The sequence below is a fragment of the Carlito syrichta genome, unplaced genomic scaffold (genome assembly GCF_000164805.1).
Source record: "Carlito syrichta isolate Samal-C Ts95f unplaced genomic scaffold, Tarsius_syrichta-2.0.1 Scaffold96997, whole genome shotgun sequence".
Taxonomy (NCBI): domain Eukaryota; kingdom Metazoa; phylum Chordata; class Mammalia; order Primates; family Tarsiidae; genus Carlito; species Carlito syrichta.
In genome coordinates this window covers 56749-74397 of record NW_007041093.1, presented here as the reverse complement: position 1 = coordinate 74397, position 17649 = coordinate 56749, and the positions used below count along the sequence as shown (strand labels likewise).

The window sequence follows — 17649 nt, the reverse complement described above, 5'->3', positions numbered from 1 at the left end:
CCAGTCTGGGCGACAGAGTGAGACTCCAACTCAAAAAAAAAAAAAAAGAGGAAACAAAGACCTAAATATTTAAGAAGGACCAAAGAAGAGCTTAGCTAAGATAATTCAATTCTGCCAAGCCACTCTTAAACCGTATTCCTCTTATTTCTCACAGTGTTTTTGGTTTTTTTGAAAGTCTCACTCTGTTGTCCAGGATGGAGTACAGTGGCATGATCACAGCTCACTGTAACCTTGAGCTCCTGTAAAGGACCCTCTTCCCTTAGCCTCCCGAATAGCTAGAACTACAAGTGTGAGCCACCATGCACAGCTAATTTTTTAAAAATTGTTATAGAGGCGGGGTCTCACTACGCTGCCCAGGCTGACTCTCAACATTTTATAGTCCTCATTTCTCCTATGGTTGTTGTTGTCTCTTAGAGGCAGTTTCTCTACCTGTACAGGTCAGTCAGAGCCAAGAACCGCAATGATTAATTCAACAGTATGTGTGAGCACTGCAGCACTAACACTTGCTTCAAAGGACAGCATGTCCTTGCCAATCAATGTGAAACTGCCCTGCATAGCTACCATTTCCATTTAAGAGCAAGGAACACCTGGGTTGTCACTCCACCTTACCACACTGGGGAAAAAAAATATCTTCTGATACAGAATCAGTATCAAAACTGCAATGGTTAGATAATTTGACTTCTAAGTCAAATGGGGCATTTTTTTTTTTGTCTCTAAGTTCAGGCTATCCCCAAAATCTCCTACTTGTGTGACCCAGCAAAGAGGGAAACAAGCCATCTAACAATATAGTCAAACGGTGTCTACAGCTGCCAGAAAACGTTCTATTTTTCCACAAACCTGCCTTTCACTAAAAAGACATACTGTAAGAGGGAGAGCGTTAAAAGGTGAGAAAGGAGCTAGCAGAGCTGAGTTCTTCTACTACGCTAGGCTCTGCCAAGCACTTTCCATATCCATCCCTCACAGCAGCCCGACTGGACAGAGGCGTCACTGGCCCCAGCATTACGGAAGGGGGAATTGAGGCCAGGAAAGGCAAAGTAACTGCTGACCACAAAGCTCACAAGCAGATGACTTAGGTTCAAACCCAGGCCTGTTTGGCATCAAAACCTTCAGTAATCTTATTCTACCACGTATGGCAGAAACAAAACTTCCCCTCTACACTGTTCCTGGAAGCTGATCCTGCCAGGTATAAGGAGACGATCTGGTTTTGTTATTCTTCTCTAGGAGGCAGGAGAGTCAAGTGGGTCTGGAAGTTCTAGCTGCTATCTATTCCATGTTTAGTCACTAAGCTTTTCACAAATCCAGGTTCCTCTGTTTATGAATCTTACAAGAAAATCTGTGAAGTTTGAAAAACAGCAAAGCTCTTTGGGCACCAGGGTGAGGGAATCTACACACCCTAAAAGGTCCTGAATTACTGAAAGTGAGAAGTGAATGAACAGGTACTTAGCATTTAAAAATTCACCAGGGACAGGGCTCGGTGGCACAGCCTGTCATCTCAGCACTTTGGGAGGCCGAGGTTAGTGGACTGCCTGAGCCCACGGGTTGGAGACCAGGCCGGGCAACTTGTCCGGTGAGAACTCGTCTCTACGATAAATAAAAAATTAGCTGGGTATGGCAGGGTGTGCCTGTAGATTCAGCTACTTGGAAGGCTGAGGCAGAAGGATCGCCAGAGTCCAGCAGGTCAAGGCTGGGGTGGCCACGAGTGTGCTACTGCACTCCAGCCTGGGTGACGGAGTGAGACTGCAACTCAAAAAAAAAAAAGTTCACTAGGCACAGGGATGTTATATGACACCAATGTCACTGGTGCTCACACTCAGCACTGTATTCCTCTGTATTCATCACCAGCTCTATAAACTGCAGAGAACGTACCTTCAACTATTAATGTATCCCAGGGAGTAATCTATTGTCTTATTATGAGATCACTTCCAACCACTGTAGATAGGCAACCCAGAAGGTTTCTGAACTTTCTCTTATTAAAATAAGATTTTTTCCAGGACCATTAAAACGGTCTATTTAAATATTAACTGCTAGAGAGAAACCTCACAAGAGGAAAATACAAGCCAGTCAGCTTTACTAGGACCATGTAGTCAGGAATCTGGTCTCTGCAGAGCTGCTTCTACTTCTTTTAAAATACTGCACAGCTATTTCTCAAAAGAGGTACTTGGATACTGAATCTTGATTTCTTAAAGGGTTGCTCCTTCCCTTCAAACGTCAAAAGAAACCTCGCCTCAAGAAATGAATACAGTGAAAATAACCTGCAAATCACCAGGCCCCCTGCTCCCTCCCACCCAGTTCTGTGTAGCTTAGAAACCCCTTTGTTTCCATCTTTCCCCCTTATCACAGGACTCTCAACACAGTTCACTCAAAAACTGACTGGCTACACCAGCCGTATGACTGAGTAGCTTCTTTTGAGTCGGAGTCTCACTCTTGTTGCCTAGGCTGGAGTGTGGCAGCACGGCTTAGGCAATCCTTCCGCCTCAACCTTCCAAGTAGCTAGAACTACTGACGCACGCCACCACACCTGGGTAGTTTTTGGAATTTATTGTAGAGACAAGGTCTCACCAAGTTACTCAGGTTGGTCTTGAACCCCCAGGCTCAGGCAATCTCCTCGCCTTGGCTTCCCAAACGGCTGGCTGAACCACTGCATCTGGCCCTTCTATGAACTCTTCTGAGATGCCAACTAAGGGAAACTCTTAGGCAAGACATTCTGAAAACATCACTTCCAAAGAAACCTGACTACTGTCGGAAATAAAATCAACAAGGCCTACAGTTCTGCCATGGTTGTTCCAAGTATCTCAAACATTGCTGGGCAATTCTCTGTCACTAGTAAGCATTAGTAAACAGTCGCAATACATTACAAAACAGTAAAATAATAACTGTTCCCATGTCATGCTTCTACTTGTGACAAATCTCTGCTCCATGTTTTATATTTTTTATCTCATCTAATCTGCAGAGCAACTCAGTAAAACACGGGCCTTGCCTCCGTTTTACATTTGAAGAACGGAACTTCAGAGACGCACTTCCCTGCTCCACTTCTCTAATGCCCTAGGAGTCTATCATTACATTTGTCAGGTCACATTATACTTACAATTATCTGTTTATGTGTCTGTCTCCTCCCTTACCAGAACCCTCTGAGGGCAGAGACAATGTTTTTCCTTTTTGGTCTTTGCATCCTAAGAGTCTAAAATAGGGGCTGGGCACAGAGGCTCAAGCCTATAATCCCAGCACTTTGGGAGACCGAGGTGAGGGGACTGCCTGAGCCCACAGGTTTGAGAACCACCTAGGCAACCTGGCTAGACCTCATCTCTGCAATATATCAAAAACTTAGCTGGGCATGGTAGTGCGCCTGTAGTTCTGGCAACTTGGAAGGCTGAGGCAGAAGGAGTGCCTGAGCCCAGTGGATCGACGCTGGGCTGGCCACGAGCGTGCCACTGCACTCCAGCCTGGGTGAAGGAGTGAGATTCCAACTCAAAAAATTAAAAATAAATAAAAATAGGCTGGGCACAGTGGCTCACACCTGTAATCCCAAAACTCTAAAAGGCCGAGGTGGGAGGACCACTTAAGCCCAGAAGTTTGAGACCAGCCTGGGCAAAACAGCAAGATCTCATCTCTACCAAAAGAAAAAAAAATTAGCCAGGTGTGGTGGCATATGCCTGTAGTCCCAGCTAATCAGGAGGCTGAGGAGGGAGGATCGCTTGAGCCCAGAAGGTTGAGGCTGCAATGAACTGTGATTGTGCCACTGAGCCTCAGCATGGGAAACAGAACGAGAGCCTGACTCAAAAAAAAAAAAGTCTAAAACATGACCTGGCACAAAGTATACAAACTACAACTAGTTGCCTAATAAACGAATAAAATGACAAATTAATGTGCCTGCATCATGACGTAGTAGGGCTGGGATTCAAAGCCATGTCTGCTAATTCAAATGCTCAAGCGCCCCTGTATTACATCATACCACCTCTCAATAAACAAGAAATTTTTTTTTTTGAGTTGGAATCTCACTCCACCCAGACTGGAGTGCAGTGGCACGCTCCCGGCCACCGCAGCCTCAACCTGCTGGGCTCCGGCGATCCTTCCGCCTCAGCCTTCCAAGTCGCTGGAACTACAGCCGCACGCTACCATGCCTGGCTAATTTTTGATTTATTGTAGAGACGAGGTCTTGCCAAATTGCCCGGGCGGGTCTCAAACCCTCAGGCTCAGGCAATCCACTTGCCTCGGCCTTCCCAAGTGCTGGAATTACAGGCTGAGCCACCAAGCCCGGCCAAACAAGAAATTTTAGGGTACACAGCCCTATATTCAGATTCTAAGGCAAGAGCCTACACCCTTTATGATACAATCTTTGTGCACAAAAAATGCTCAATTCTATCTAATAAGTGACTCTTGTAACTAGTAAGTGATTACTCAATGACTTAAAAACTACAATATCACTAACTTCTTTTAATGTAAATGTCTACAACTACTTAGGGACATTCGCAGATATCCGCAAACAGCAACAATGAAGAGTGGACATCCAATGTGAGGAAGGCTACACAAGTCCATCTATGTGATATGGAATAATGCAGACATGTATACAGCAAGTTCTAAACAGGTTTCATGCTCTTTGACTCAAACAAAGAATAGTCTCCAGTTTCCCTTGCAATCATGGATGGCTAAGAAGCTAGCCATGATTAACTAATGAATGGCTTACAGGGCTTCTTCTCCATGTTAGGATGACTATGTTAATAACACTCTTTCCCCTCATTCCATTTAGAAGATTCTGTTTCCTCCCTGGGAAAAGGATCCAGAGGCCATTTTGACATCATCTAACAGATCCATCCTCAGTTACTCTGCTGCAGCGGGTGGCATCTTTCCTACCACCACTGGCATCAGGGACTCTTGGTCTGTCAGTTGTGACAGATCAGGTTCCAGAGAACCAGGCTGTGTGCATGAATCATGAAAGCAGAATTTCTACCAAGTTATCTGCAGTGCAAAGACTAACAAAGGGATCTAACTTATACTGTGAAAACTGTTCTCAAAGAAACCTAGAGCATAAAAAGAAATAAGAGAATTAAATCTTTTTTAAGGTACACAGGATAAAACAGTATACACAAATGTAACCAAAGTCTTTATTTCCACAGAAGGATTTATTTAATTCCCAGGCTGCTTTTCACAGCAACAGATTTTAAAGATTTTAAATTAAATTCTTTAAAAGAATTTTGGGTAAACTGTTTTATCAGACTCTACATGAAAAGGACACATTAAGAATTTGAATCATGGGCTGGGCTTGGTGGCTTAGCCTGTAATCCCAGCACTTTGGGAAGCCTAGGTGAGTGGACTGCCTGAGCCCATGGGTTCAAGACCAGCCTGGGCAACTTGGCAAGACTTCCTCTCTACAATAAAATTTTTTAAAAAATTAGCCGGGCACGATAGCGCACGCCTGCAGTTCTGGCTACTTGGAAAGCTGAAGTGGAAGGATTGCCAGAGCCCAGCAGGTCGAGGCTGTGGTGGCCGGGAGCGTGCCACTGCCCTCCAGTCTTTTTTTTTTTAAATAAAATCTTTAAAAAAAAAGAATCAGCCAGGCTCAGTGGCTCAACCTGTAATCCCGCGCCTTTGGGAGGCTGAGGTAAGTGGATTGTCTGAGCCTGCGGGTTCGAGACCCGCCTGGGCAACTTGGTGAGACCTCATCTCTACAATAAATCAAAAAATTAGTCGGGCATGGTAGTGCGTGCCTGTAGTTCCAGCTACTTGGAAGGCTGAGGAGGAAGGATTGCCAGAGACCAGCAGGTTGAGGCTGCGGTGGCCGGGAGCGTGCCACTGCCCTCCAGCCTGGGCGACAGAGTGAGACTCCAACTCAAAAAAACAAACCAAAAAAAAGAATCTTAATCATAAGTATGAACCTGTATCAAACAGCTTTATGGCTGTTGCCAGATATGCAAAGGTAGGAAAGGTAACAATGCAAATAAAGATTTGCTTATTTTATCATGCAGCTATCTTGATGCTGTGTTACTGAACACATCAAGAAATTAGAGGTGAAAGTCATGCACACATCATTATACATAGTAATTTTTTCCAAGATTGTTCATCTCTGTTACTTATTAGTATATAATAGAAAATGCCCTAGAATTTTAGTTTCAAATTTTAAAATTTGTATTCAAATTTTAGTCCTACCATTATTAGCAGTATAAATTACAGCAAATTACTTAAATATCCTAAGTCTCTCTTTATCTGTAATAGAAATAATAATATGCATAAAAGTACTCAAGAAATGGCAACTACTGTTAATTTTAGAAACAGTGCTAAATGGATCTTAACTCAGGCATCCCGAAGACGAAAATCCTCTGCCACCTAAATCTTTTCAGCTAATGTTAACGTTGCAACAGAAAGGAGACCATAAACATAAAAAAAACACAGAGAAAAATTAGAAGAATATCTACCTTCTTATCTGCCATTATTCTTCTTTTTTCTTTCATGGTCTCTCTGCTTCCTGGAGAGACTTCACTTTTAAGGTCAAGGGTTTCAGAGGTGCTTGGCTGTGTCTCTGTAGTTTAATAAAATTAAAATCCTATTAATTTTCATTTTGTGTTTTCATAGTTAAATAAACACAACTATTTTCCCTAAAGTTTAGGGTCTGCTAATGCTGCAGTGGCAATACAGATCTAGTTTGTTTCTTCTTAAAGTTTTAAGGCATAATTTACATATAACATAATTCACCAATTTTCAAATACAGTTGTGCAAGTTCTGACAAATGTATACCATGTAAATACCACCAAAATCAAGATATTAAACATTTCCAGCGCCCCAAAAAGTGCTCATGTGCCCCTCTGCAATCAATTCCCTACCACTATGGTCACTAAAAGGAACTCCTTACAATAATCAGTCTACTCTATGTTTCTAGTTTGACCTTTTCTAGGATGTCATATGCATGGAATCACAAGCATACAGTCCTTTGCGCCAGCTTCTCTGACTCAGTATAATGTGTCTTAGATGCACCTGTGTTGTTACATGTATCAGCAGGCCCTGCCTTCTACTGCTGAGTAGTATTCCATTGTATCCATTCACCAGTTCATCCGTTAGCTAATGTCCACTGCAGTTCTAGCTTTAAAGTACATTAATTATGACAGGAAACAAAAGCCTGTCAATGTCAGTGCTGAGGTTAAAGGTGATTAGAAGGCTGGGTGCAGTAGCTCATGCCTGTAATCCCATCACTTTGGGAGGCTGAATCAAGAGGACTGCTTAAGCCCAGGAGTTTGAGACCAGCCTGGGCAATATAGCATGACCTTGTCTCTACAAAAAAAAAAAAATCAAAAATTATCAGACAGCTGTCTTATCACTGTTCAGCCCACTGCTTCCTTGCAGCACAGTCAATAAACCTGTTTTACTACTCTAAAAAAAAAAAAAATACACACAGCCAGGTGCTAGCCTATAATCCTAGCACTTTGGGAGGCTGAGGTGAGAAGATTGCCCAAGCCCATGTGTTTAAGACCAGCCTGGGCAACTTGGCGAGACCTCATCACTATAATAAATTTAAAAATTAGCTGGGCATGGTGGCATGCACCTGCAGTCCAGCTACTTGGAAGGCTGAGGCAGAAGGATCACCGAAGCCCAGCAAGTCAAGGCTGCAGTGGCCGTGAGTGTGCCACTGCACTCCAGCCTGGGTGATTAGAGTGAGACTCCGACTCAAAAAAATAATAAAAAAATTAGCCAGAAGTGGTGGCACACACCTGTAGTCTCAGCTACTTAGGAGGCCAAGGCAGTAGGAAAAAAAAAAAAAAGACGATTAGAGAAAACAGAAATAAGGACCAGAAATAGAATATACATTCTTGACAAAGATCTGCCTTTCCTTAATACACTTCTTTTTTTTTTATATATATAAAGATATGGGGTGCAATTCAGGGTTCGGTATACAAATGTTGATTATGCAGGTACCCTTGTTTATGAGGTATGTCCTTAATATACTTCTTAAGCAGCATTGATTCAACAACTAGTAACTAAACAGTAAGTCTCAGGCACTGTACCAGCTACCAGTAATATGGAGCTGTAAGATGGGATCCCTTGAGGTCTAATTCAGGAGCCAGAAAACTACAGACAGCTTCACAGGCCAAAGCCAGCCGGCCGCCTGGTTTTGTACATAAGTTTGTATTGGACTGTCTGTGGACAGTCTGTGGTTGCCTCTGCACTCAAATGTCAGAGCTAAGTAACTCAACGAACTCCAGGACCCACAGAGCCTGAAATATTTACTATCTAGTCTTTTATTAAAGAACATTTTCCAACCTCTGCTCTAAACATCAACCACTTAAAAGAACAAAAGAGCCAGGCGTGGTGGCTCATGCCTGTAATGCCAGCACTTTGGGAGGCAGAGGCTAGAGGACTGCCTGAGCTCAGGGGTTCAAAACCAGCCTGAGCAACATGGTATGCCCTCATCTCTACAATAAATCAAAAAAGTAGCTGGGCATGGTGGCACATGCCTGAAGATCCAGCTACTTGGAAGGCTGAGAAGGAAGGATCACCTGAGCCCAGCGGGTCGTGGTTGCGATGGCCATGAGCAGCATACCATGGCAATAGACTGAGACTCCTACTCAAAAAAAATAAATAAATAAATAAAAATCCAGAAAGCCCTCCTGCTTTCTTTCAATCATGTGAAGATACAATCAGAAGATGTCAGCTATGAACCAGAAAGCAGGCTCTCACCAGATACTGAATATGCTGACTCCTTGATCTTGGACTCCTCAGACTTCAGGACTGTGAGAAATAAACTTGTGTTGTTTACAAGGCACCCCAGTCTATAGTATTTTGTTACAGTAGCCCAAACTAAGACATGACATTTATCTCAGCATGCAAATCCAGTCAAGTATCTGACACTGTACCAATGTATCTCTAATGTCACTTTTGTGCTTCACAAATACAACGAATGGACCAGGTACGGTGGCTCATGCCGGTAATCCCAGTACTTTGGGAGGCCGAGGCGATAGGACTGCCTGAGCCTATGAGGTCATGATCAGACTGGACAACATGGCGAGATTCTGTATCTATAATAAATCAAAAAATTAGTCGGGCATGGAGGCACTCGCCCACAGTCCAAGCTACATGGGAGGCTGAGGCGGAAGGACCGCCAGAGCCCAGCAGGTCGAGACTGCAGTGGCCGTGAATGAGCCACTGCACTGCAGCCTGGGTGACAGAGGGAGACTATGACTCAAAAAAAAAAAAAAAATCAAAACGAATGGTCAACGTTAGGAAAATAAAGCATCTGCAAGATTACGAAGTATCTTCTCAATCATCAAAGAAGGACTAAATACATCTCTAGAATTAACTAAATTTCAACACACCACAATCCACTTTTTTCTTTTTTTTTTTGGAGACAGGGTCTCCAGTCTGTTGACCAGGCTGGCGGGCAGTGACACAATCATAGCTCACTGCAGCCTCCACCTCGTGGGCTCCAGTGATTCTCCCACTGCAGCCTCCCAAGTAGCTAGGCTGACCATACGTGTGCACCACCATGCCCTGTCTTTTTTTTTGTGAGACAGAGTCTCACGATGTTGCCCAGGCTGGTAAAGAACTCTTGGGCAAGTGATTCTTCCACCACAGCCTCCCAAAAGCACTATTTTTCGACAGCTGGACACACATACACAGGCATAACACACCACTACTACCACCTTGTTGGAAAAAGGCTTACAGTGCATGAACTTCAAAATCTTTGTTACACTTTCTCTGAAAGGATTATCAAAAAGATATTCAGTTTGTTCAAAAATAAGAACCGTCCACTGCATGGATTACTGCAATAATACAAAGTCTTCAATTAAACTTTCTGTAAATGTCTGATATGTCCAACTACAAAGACAACTTAAGAAAGCACTAGCTCCTAAGAAATAAACAATGTGGCTGGGCTCAGTGGCTCAGCCTGTAAACCCAGCACTTTGGGAGGCCGAGGTGAGTGGATTGCCTGAGTCCACGGGTTTGAGACCAGCCCGGGCAACTTGGTGAGACTTCATCTCTACAATAAATAAAAAATTAGCCGGGCATGGTAGTGCGTGCCTGTAGTTCCAGCTACTTGGAAGGCTGAGGCGGAAGGATCGCCAGAGCCCAGCAGGTCGACACTGGGGTGGCCGTGAGTGTGCCACTGCACTCCAGCCTGGACAAAAGAGTGAGACTCCAACTCAAAAAAAAAAAAAGAAAAGAAATAAGCAATGCTAGTAGCATGCACAATGTGGACTTAAGGCTATAATGCTGCTTCTTCAAGAAAGTTAACACCAAAAAGATATTGTATCAGACCTCTGAACCTATCAGAAATAGGAGACAAAAGGAAGTAGGTACACCACAGACTACTACACTCCATCTGTGCTCCACCCACTCAGAATATTTTTTTTCAATTTAGATATATAGCTCCTAAATTATATATTTAAAAAAGAACTCAGGAGTTTGGCTTTACAGAGAAGTAGTTATACTTTCTCAGCAACAGCAACATTAGTGTAGTGAAAACTTTTGCAATAGCATTTAGAAGTGGTTCACGTCAGCAAACAGTAGGACTTAATTAATGAGTAGATTAATGACAGACAGCAAAACACAACCATAAAAGCTAACTAACCTCAGTCATGCTTTTTGCCTCTTTCAATAACCAGCACTTTCCAGATCAACATACTTGCAGGTTCCTCCTGCAAGATTCCATGGTAATGTCACATGCCATTATCCTCCACAGACTGAGTGACTTCCCAGAAGGATGGCACAAGTCAGCAGACCCAGACAGAGGGGGTAAAGCTTTCTTTTCACAAAAACAGCATGGCATTCTTGAGTGTTCCTGCCAAAATCGAGCACTTGGTAGTGGGGTCTCTTAGTAGGTATCATTAGGCAGTCATCCAAATACATTTCAGATGAATTAAGATGCCACTTTCAACAAAAACCAACATAAGTCAAATTTTAAAAATAAATAAAGACCTTTATGATAGGCTGCCAAATGTTTTAAAATATTTATAGGACTTTCCTGGATTATATATAAACTAAGTTTCAGTCTCTGTGGGAAAAAATGGAAGGAAACCAAAATAAGAAAACTATCAGTCTCTCTACCCTGACATACCACATGAGACCTGAGGGAAACCAGACATGACTTTTAGTAGCAACTGCATAACACTTGCTGCCCAAAGAGTTTAAACATTAGTAGGAAAGTCCCTCACTTTTCCATGAATGAGGTGGAACAATACACATAACGGGCTTCACTTTTTAGAAAAGCCAAAAAAGAAAACATAAGCTAAAACAAATTCCTTAGAAAGTAGTAGCTCCTATCACAAAACAATGCTTCATATTCTACAATGACTTAACGCAAGAGTTCCCTTAGATAGTGGGTATCGTTGTTCATTTAGAATTATCTTGTGTATCTATCCATGAGCAACTTTATATGAGCATCTCTTATGCCTAAAGCAAGGTACACATCTTTTATTTTTATTTATTTGTTTGTTTAGAGTCAAGGTCACACTCTGCTGCACACGTTGGAATGCAGTGGCACCATTATGGTTCACCGGACCCTCAACCTCCAGGACTCAGGCGATTCTTTCCCACTTCACCCTCCCAAGTAGCTGAGACTACAGTCACCACCATGCCTAGCTAATTTTTTGTAGAGACAAGGTCTCTATTAGATTGCCCAGGCTGGACACAAACTCCTGGGTTCAAGCAATCCTTTTGCCTCAAGGCCATTGGGAGGCTGAGGCAAGAGGACTGCTTGAGTCTTCCAAGTAGCCGGAACTACAGGTGTGAGCTACCACGCCCAGGTAATTTTTTATTTATTGTAGAGACAAGGTCTCGCCAAGTTGCCCGGGTTGGTCTTGAACACACGGGCTCAGGCAATCCACTTGCGTCGGCCTCTCAAAGTACTGGGATTACAGGCTGAGCAACCGAGCCTGGCCACATTGTTTATTTCTTAGGCGCTAGTAGTGTTCTCTTAAATTGTCTTTAAATTATAGTCATGAGTCACCGCACCTGGCCCAAAGGACACATCTTTTAATCTCTACAATTAACAAAATGCAAACTAAAGCACTTAACTAAGTTAAGCTGCCTGAGATTAAAAGTAAGTCTATGCAAGAACTGTGCACAAAATTCAAATTCTGGACCCCTCCATGCAAGAAGACTACAATGAACAGCAATATAAAAACTAACTAGCAAAAGATTCTGAATGTACAGTTCAGTGTTATTTCTGATGGTTTGCTGCCATCTCTGATAAGGTTGATAAACAAACAAGAAGACAAAAAAGTAATACTAATTTCAAAACTAAATTACCCCTAAGAAAAGGCTGAGAATCAGCCGGGCGCGGTGGCTCAGCCTTTAATCCCGAGCCTTTGGGAGGCTGAGGTGAGTGGATTGCCTGAGCCCGCGGGTTCGAGACCCGCCTGGGCAACTTGGCGAGACCTCATCTCTACAATAAATAAAAAAATGAGCCGGATGTGGAAGCGCGCCTGTAGTTCCAGCTACTTGGAAGGCTGAGGTGGAAGTATCACCGGGGCCCAGCAGGTCGAGGCTGCGGTGGCTGGGAGCAGCTACTGCATTCCAGTCTGGGCGACAGAGCGAGACTCCAACTCAAAAAAAAAAAGAAAGAAAAGGCTGAGAATCAAAGTCAATGTCCATTAAAAATATATGTGTGAGTTGAGGGTTACGCAGCGACAAGTGGGGTTCTGTCTGGAAGTGTGGAGGACTAATAATGGACACCCAGAAAGATGTTCAATCCCAAAGCAGCAGCCAGTGATATATATCTGTGAAGAGTGTCACACAGAAAATGAAATAAAATCTAGGGATCCAATCAGATACAAAGAATGTGGATACAGAATAATGTACAAGAACAGGACCAAAAGTTTGGTGTTTGATGCTCGATGAAACCTGGAAATTCAGAAGAATGTCTTCTCTTATCACTTGGATTTGCCCTGTTGACGTTTCTCACTTTTGTGTAGCTTTGGTTTTGCATACAGTAGTCTCCCCTTATCCTTGGGGGATACATTCCAAGACCCCCAGTGGATGCCTGAAACCTTGGATAGTACCAAAGCCTTTATACACTATGTTTTTCCAATGCGTACATACCTAAGATAAAGTGTATAAATTAGGCACAGTAAGAGATTGACAATAATAACTAATAAAATAGAACAATTATAGCACCATACTGTAATAAAAGTTACATGAATTAAAAAAATACGTGTGTGTGTGTGTGTGTGTGTGTGTGTGTGTGTGTGTGTACAAGCGTGGAGCTACATATACTTGCATACCGATCACACATAAACCTCCTGAGAATGGGTTTGAACTAGGCAGACAGGTATCAGAAATGCAGCATCACAGTGAGGTGCTTACCAGGACAAACAATGATTTCTTCTGCAGAACTCTCTGGCATAAGGACCGAGCTGCTCTTACTGGTCAAAGCAGCGATGCTGAAAAAGAACCAAACCCCAAATGAACTCCTAGTAAAATAAGTCAGAACACAGGGCCAAAAGCAATGGTGAGTCATCCACAAAGCCACAGGTAACCCGATACCTGCTGTCTAATACCACAAAAGCACAACAGGAAAGCAAGGAATCAGTAGTGAAAACTCCAGGCAAGAAATCTGGAAAATAAACATGCTCACAACTCCAGTTCCAGCGAAATCACTGAATGAAAAGAAACCCCCTTTTGGAGTTTTCACAAAGGAAGGCTGAAGGGTAAGAACTATCTGTGAATATCATAGAAGACAAAAACTCCACTCCAACATGTGGATGTCAAAGGTGTTTTCCAGCCTCCATCTTAGCCTTCGGAAGGCTAGAGATTTGTAAACTCACAAGCCGGGCATGGAGACTCTTCTGACAGCACACTAGCTTTCCACTCACCTTGCAGTTACATTTTCTCTTTATCTCAAGATGTGGCTTTCCAAGCAACAAACATAAAATACAATTCCAAACTGCCCTACAGCAAAAATCTGCCCACACAAACTGAATATCTCTTCCAAGAAAAACTTAATTATGAATGGCCTCCCTCATCCAACCTTCTGGTTTTCCCTGCCTGCCCACGGAGCACAATCTCCTCCTGACACAGGAACACATGGCTGAAGATCTGAGCATCTGAGCTAGCCCCCTCATGCTTCACAGAGCTTTATGATTAGTTTGATCAAGTATGCACGAAGATGCTTAAAACACAAATCCACACATCAACCAAAAACCACAGAGAAGAGAGAATAGCTACCACTGACTCATGATAAATAACTGAATCCTGATAGGAAACCACAAGTGATTTCTCGCTCTAAATAAAACATCTCATGGCATTTGTTATAAAACCAAGCCAGACATAGTTTATTCTGCATGTAACATTAGGGCTCTATTCAAAGGGTCCATCACAAAACAGTTTTCTGACATTTATAAAATGGGCTAATCAATTTGAAGTCAAACCACATTGCCTGTGATTCCAACTCTCTCCTGGTGACAAAGCGTATAATCATTTATTAAAACCTACATCTGTTCTGCACAAAGCTCACCACAACAAAGCGGAGAGGCCTACAGGGAGCAGAAAGCCTACTCCAGTGAAAACCACTTCCAAAACTGTCTTAACAGCAGGAGAAGCAAACCAAAGCCAGATTCTTCAGCCCAGGAAGAAATACCTAGCACTATCACCAAGTCTAAGAAGGCACGTCACGATTCCATCAAATGGCAACTGGGCCTCAACTTCCATATGGGAGATGACAGGCACACAATACAAAATTCAGCTCTTGAGAAATTCTCAAAACTTAACCATCAGATAAAGAGGGAAAGAGGAAAGTGACTGGAAGCCCGCTCCAGTTAAAAGCGCACTTTATAATCAATCAACTGCTATCTACTATTAAAGTAAGAAGATGCAGACAGTAACCCCATCAATCAATCAGCCAGAACAGTGGAAGAGGTAATGCAAATACAACCCTCTATGAGAGAGATGAGACACAAACAGATTAAAAGTGGCACAGGACAGAGGCTGAGAGCGATACAGGTTCCGTGAGGACTGAATAATATGAAGGTTTCAAAGAGGATGTAAGTCTTCAGAGTGAACTTGACAGATGCACAAGGTTTACATATGCAGATAAAATAAGCATAAGCAGGAGAAAGGGGATAGGAAGAAAAAAAGGAGCACAAAGAAATCAGTCTAGACCTTCAAACTAGCATGGAAAGCTGGGTAGTCAGGAGAGCGGCAGGATGTGAATGGATTTATGCCAGGACTGCTGGGCTGCCCAAAGAGACCTTGGAGATCTCTACCACCCCAATACTCTGGGTCTCTGTGAGATGCAGACTGCAAACTTGGACATAATAATGACCTCTCCGAAAGAGCTAGCGGCTCTGTGGCAAGCAGGCCACCCACTGTCTCACTCCTGTGGTTCGTCCTCATAAGCCACACTGTCGGCGTGAATCAGAGGCACAGCAACGTGTAATCTCACCTTTGGGAGGCAGGCCCAGAGCTCCCCTCTTCAGGAGATTCTTCAACAAATAGCCCACGGAAAGACTGCAAAGAAACATGGAACATCCTGAATACACAGGCACCGAGGAGCCAGTTTCTCTTCCTTTTTGTAAAAAAAAAAGAAAATGAATTGTTCACCGTTATCACTCAACAATTAACAATGAGAACAAAACATCTGCCATGAGTCAGTAACTTTCAGTAAAAAGAGCATACCCTGTGGGGTCAGAAAACTGGCATTGAAATTAGAGCTAAATCACCTAATAACTTTGTAATCTTGGGTAAGTCACATCTGAATCTCTATTCTCATCTTAAAATGGGTATTAACAATTGTCTTACAGAATGCTACTGTGAGAATTAACAAGATAATGTATGCAATGTACTTTGTAAAATCCAAGACCTATATAAATATTAATTGGTTAGTAAAATGAACTATGATTTCAGAAAAACAACCATAAAGCCTTTTTGCGAAAAAGAAACATATAAAGGAAAGTCCAGTTTCTAAGGGAAACACCGAGCTGGGATAACCACTGCAATCTGTGAAGTCTTTCTGGGAATAACCAAGCCATAACACAGGACATCCAAAGGGAAGGCTATTAAGAGTCTTCCTGCTACAACAAGTCTGAAGCTGTGGTTTTCTTTTTTATAGCTGGCCACAGGGATGTCTGCAAAGAAACGTAGTAAAGAGGGACTGCATAAGGAAAAGACTGTTTTCATTAATTAATGGTAGAGGTGGTCCAAATACCAACTCATTAAGCGCAGATGCACGGAAGCTTAGAAAAAGCAGCCCCTGCTGCCCTTGGCAGTCATCGGAGCAAGGGCCTAGGTGTTTTCCACTAGGTGCGGAGGCACTCGCTGGAGTGTTCAGGGCTTCCTAAGGGGATATAAATAACCTGAACAAGTTAGGCATCTCTCTACCCCTCAGGTAAATGATGAAATATATTTTCAAAAAACAGGAATAGCTGAGTTGAGTCTTCAGTCAAAAGGAAGGTCAAAATGTATGATGACAGGGAATGCAGTCATTAGGAAGAGCTGAACAAAACTACTGAAGGACTACAACATAACAGCGATAAATACTTAAACTGACTGAATTCAGCAGTGACAAAAAAGGGCAAATACTGACACCTAGTGTCCCTTTAATAGAACTGGACATTCTTAAGTCAGGTTTCAGAAGCAAGGTGCTAGCAAGTAAGACATCACCATCTCTGCTTTAGGTTAAAGCAGATTTCCAACTTTCCCAGTGTAATTGTTTTAAAAAAGCATTGTGTATCTATTAAGTGCCAGGCCTGTGCTAACTACTTTACATGCATTACACCTCCTTTAATTCTCACAAGAACCTTATGAGGCAAAAGCTATCAAATTATTTTAGAAATGAAGAAAAGTGAAGCATCAATAGGTTAAAAAATTTGTCCCAAATCACACAGTCGGCCCAAAGTGGAGCTGGACCCGCGTGACTCCAAAACCCAGGCGTCAAGCACTACTGCTACTTTGTTTACTCAAATGACCTCTTCCCAACCACTGCAACACAGAATCTTGAGAACATCTTCTCTTCAGTAGACCATTTTAACTTCTAAACTTATACCTTAACGGCAGTAATGTGAACACAAGGGGTTCCAGGACAGCAAAACAAGCAAATAAAATTTAATTTGACTACCCAAATCTAGTCAAGATAAACAGGAAAGCATGACAGGAATAAAAATTTAACAAAGGAAGCTGTGGTCTTATCAAGACAGGCTTCTGCCTGAAAAAATATGACATAAATGGAAAAGGAACAGCTTGCATTGAATCTAAAAGAGAAAAATACAAAGATCCAGAATCAAAGTGTGTCCTCAACTGTGTGGCCTGAGAAGTGAAAGTGAACAGACACATCATCTGGTCATCACAGAAATGTCCTCTGCGAGGACAGTGGTGACTTCTCAGGCCTTTCCAAAGACTAGTTGAACGATTCCTTAAAATTCTACTTTCTGCCAGGCGCAGTGGCTCAAGCCTATAATCCCAGCACTTTGGGAGCCGAGGCAAGAGGACTGCCTAAGCACAGAGGTTTGAGACCAACCTGGGCAGTTTGACAAGACCTCATCTCCACAATAAATCAAAAAATAAGCCAGGCTTGGTAGCACGCACCTGTAATTCCAGCTACTTGGAAGGCTGAGGGGGAAGCATCCCCTAAGCCCAGTAGGTTGAGGCTGCGGTGGCAGTGATAATGCCATTGTACTCCAGCCTGGGCAAGTGAGACTATGACTAAGCAAAAAAAAAAAAAAAATTCTGATC

General features: G+C 42.7%; 1 protein-coding gene and 1 pseudogene across 4 annotated transcripts in view; one reads left to right on the top strand and one right to left on the bottom strand.

Annotated features, from left to right (window-relative positions):
• Positions 1–17649, bottom strand: part of UIMC1 (ubiquitin interaction motif containing 1) — a 100274-nt gene that overhangs the window by 43611 nt on the left and 39014 nt on the right. For 2 of the 4 annotated variants that reach the window (XM_021714713.1, XM_008062745.2), the window contains exons 6-8: positions 15365–15429; positions 13288–13364; positions 6408–6511 (exon numbers count right to left, since the gene is read on the bottom strand). In XM_021714713.1, the coding sequence (XP_021570388.1) occupies positions 6408–6511; positions 13288–13364; positions 15365–15429 (246 nt within the window). Of the gene's footprint in view, positions 1–6407; positions 6512–8661; positions 8713–13287; positions 13365–15364; positions 15430–17649 lie in introns of all 4 variants that reach the window. The other 2 variants (XM_021714711.1, XM_021714721.1) reach the window with 2 other exon arrangements.
• LOC110596012 lies at positions 12650–13027 on the top strand (annotated as a pseudogene).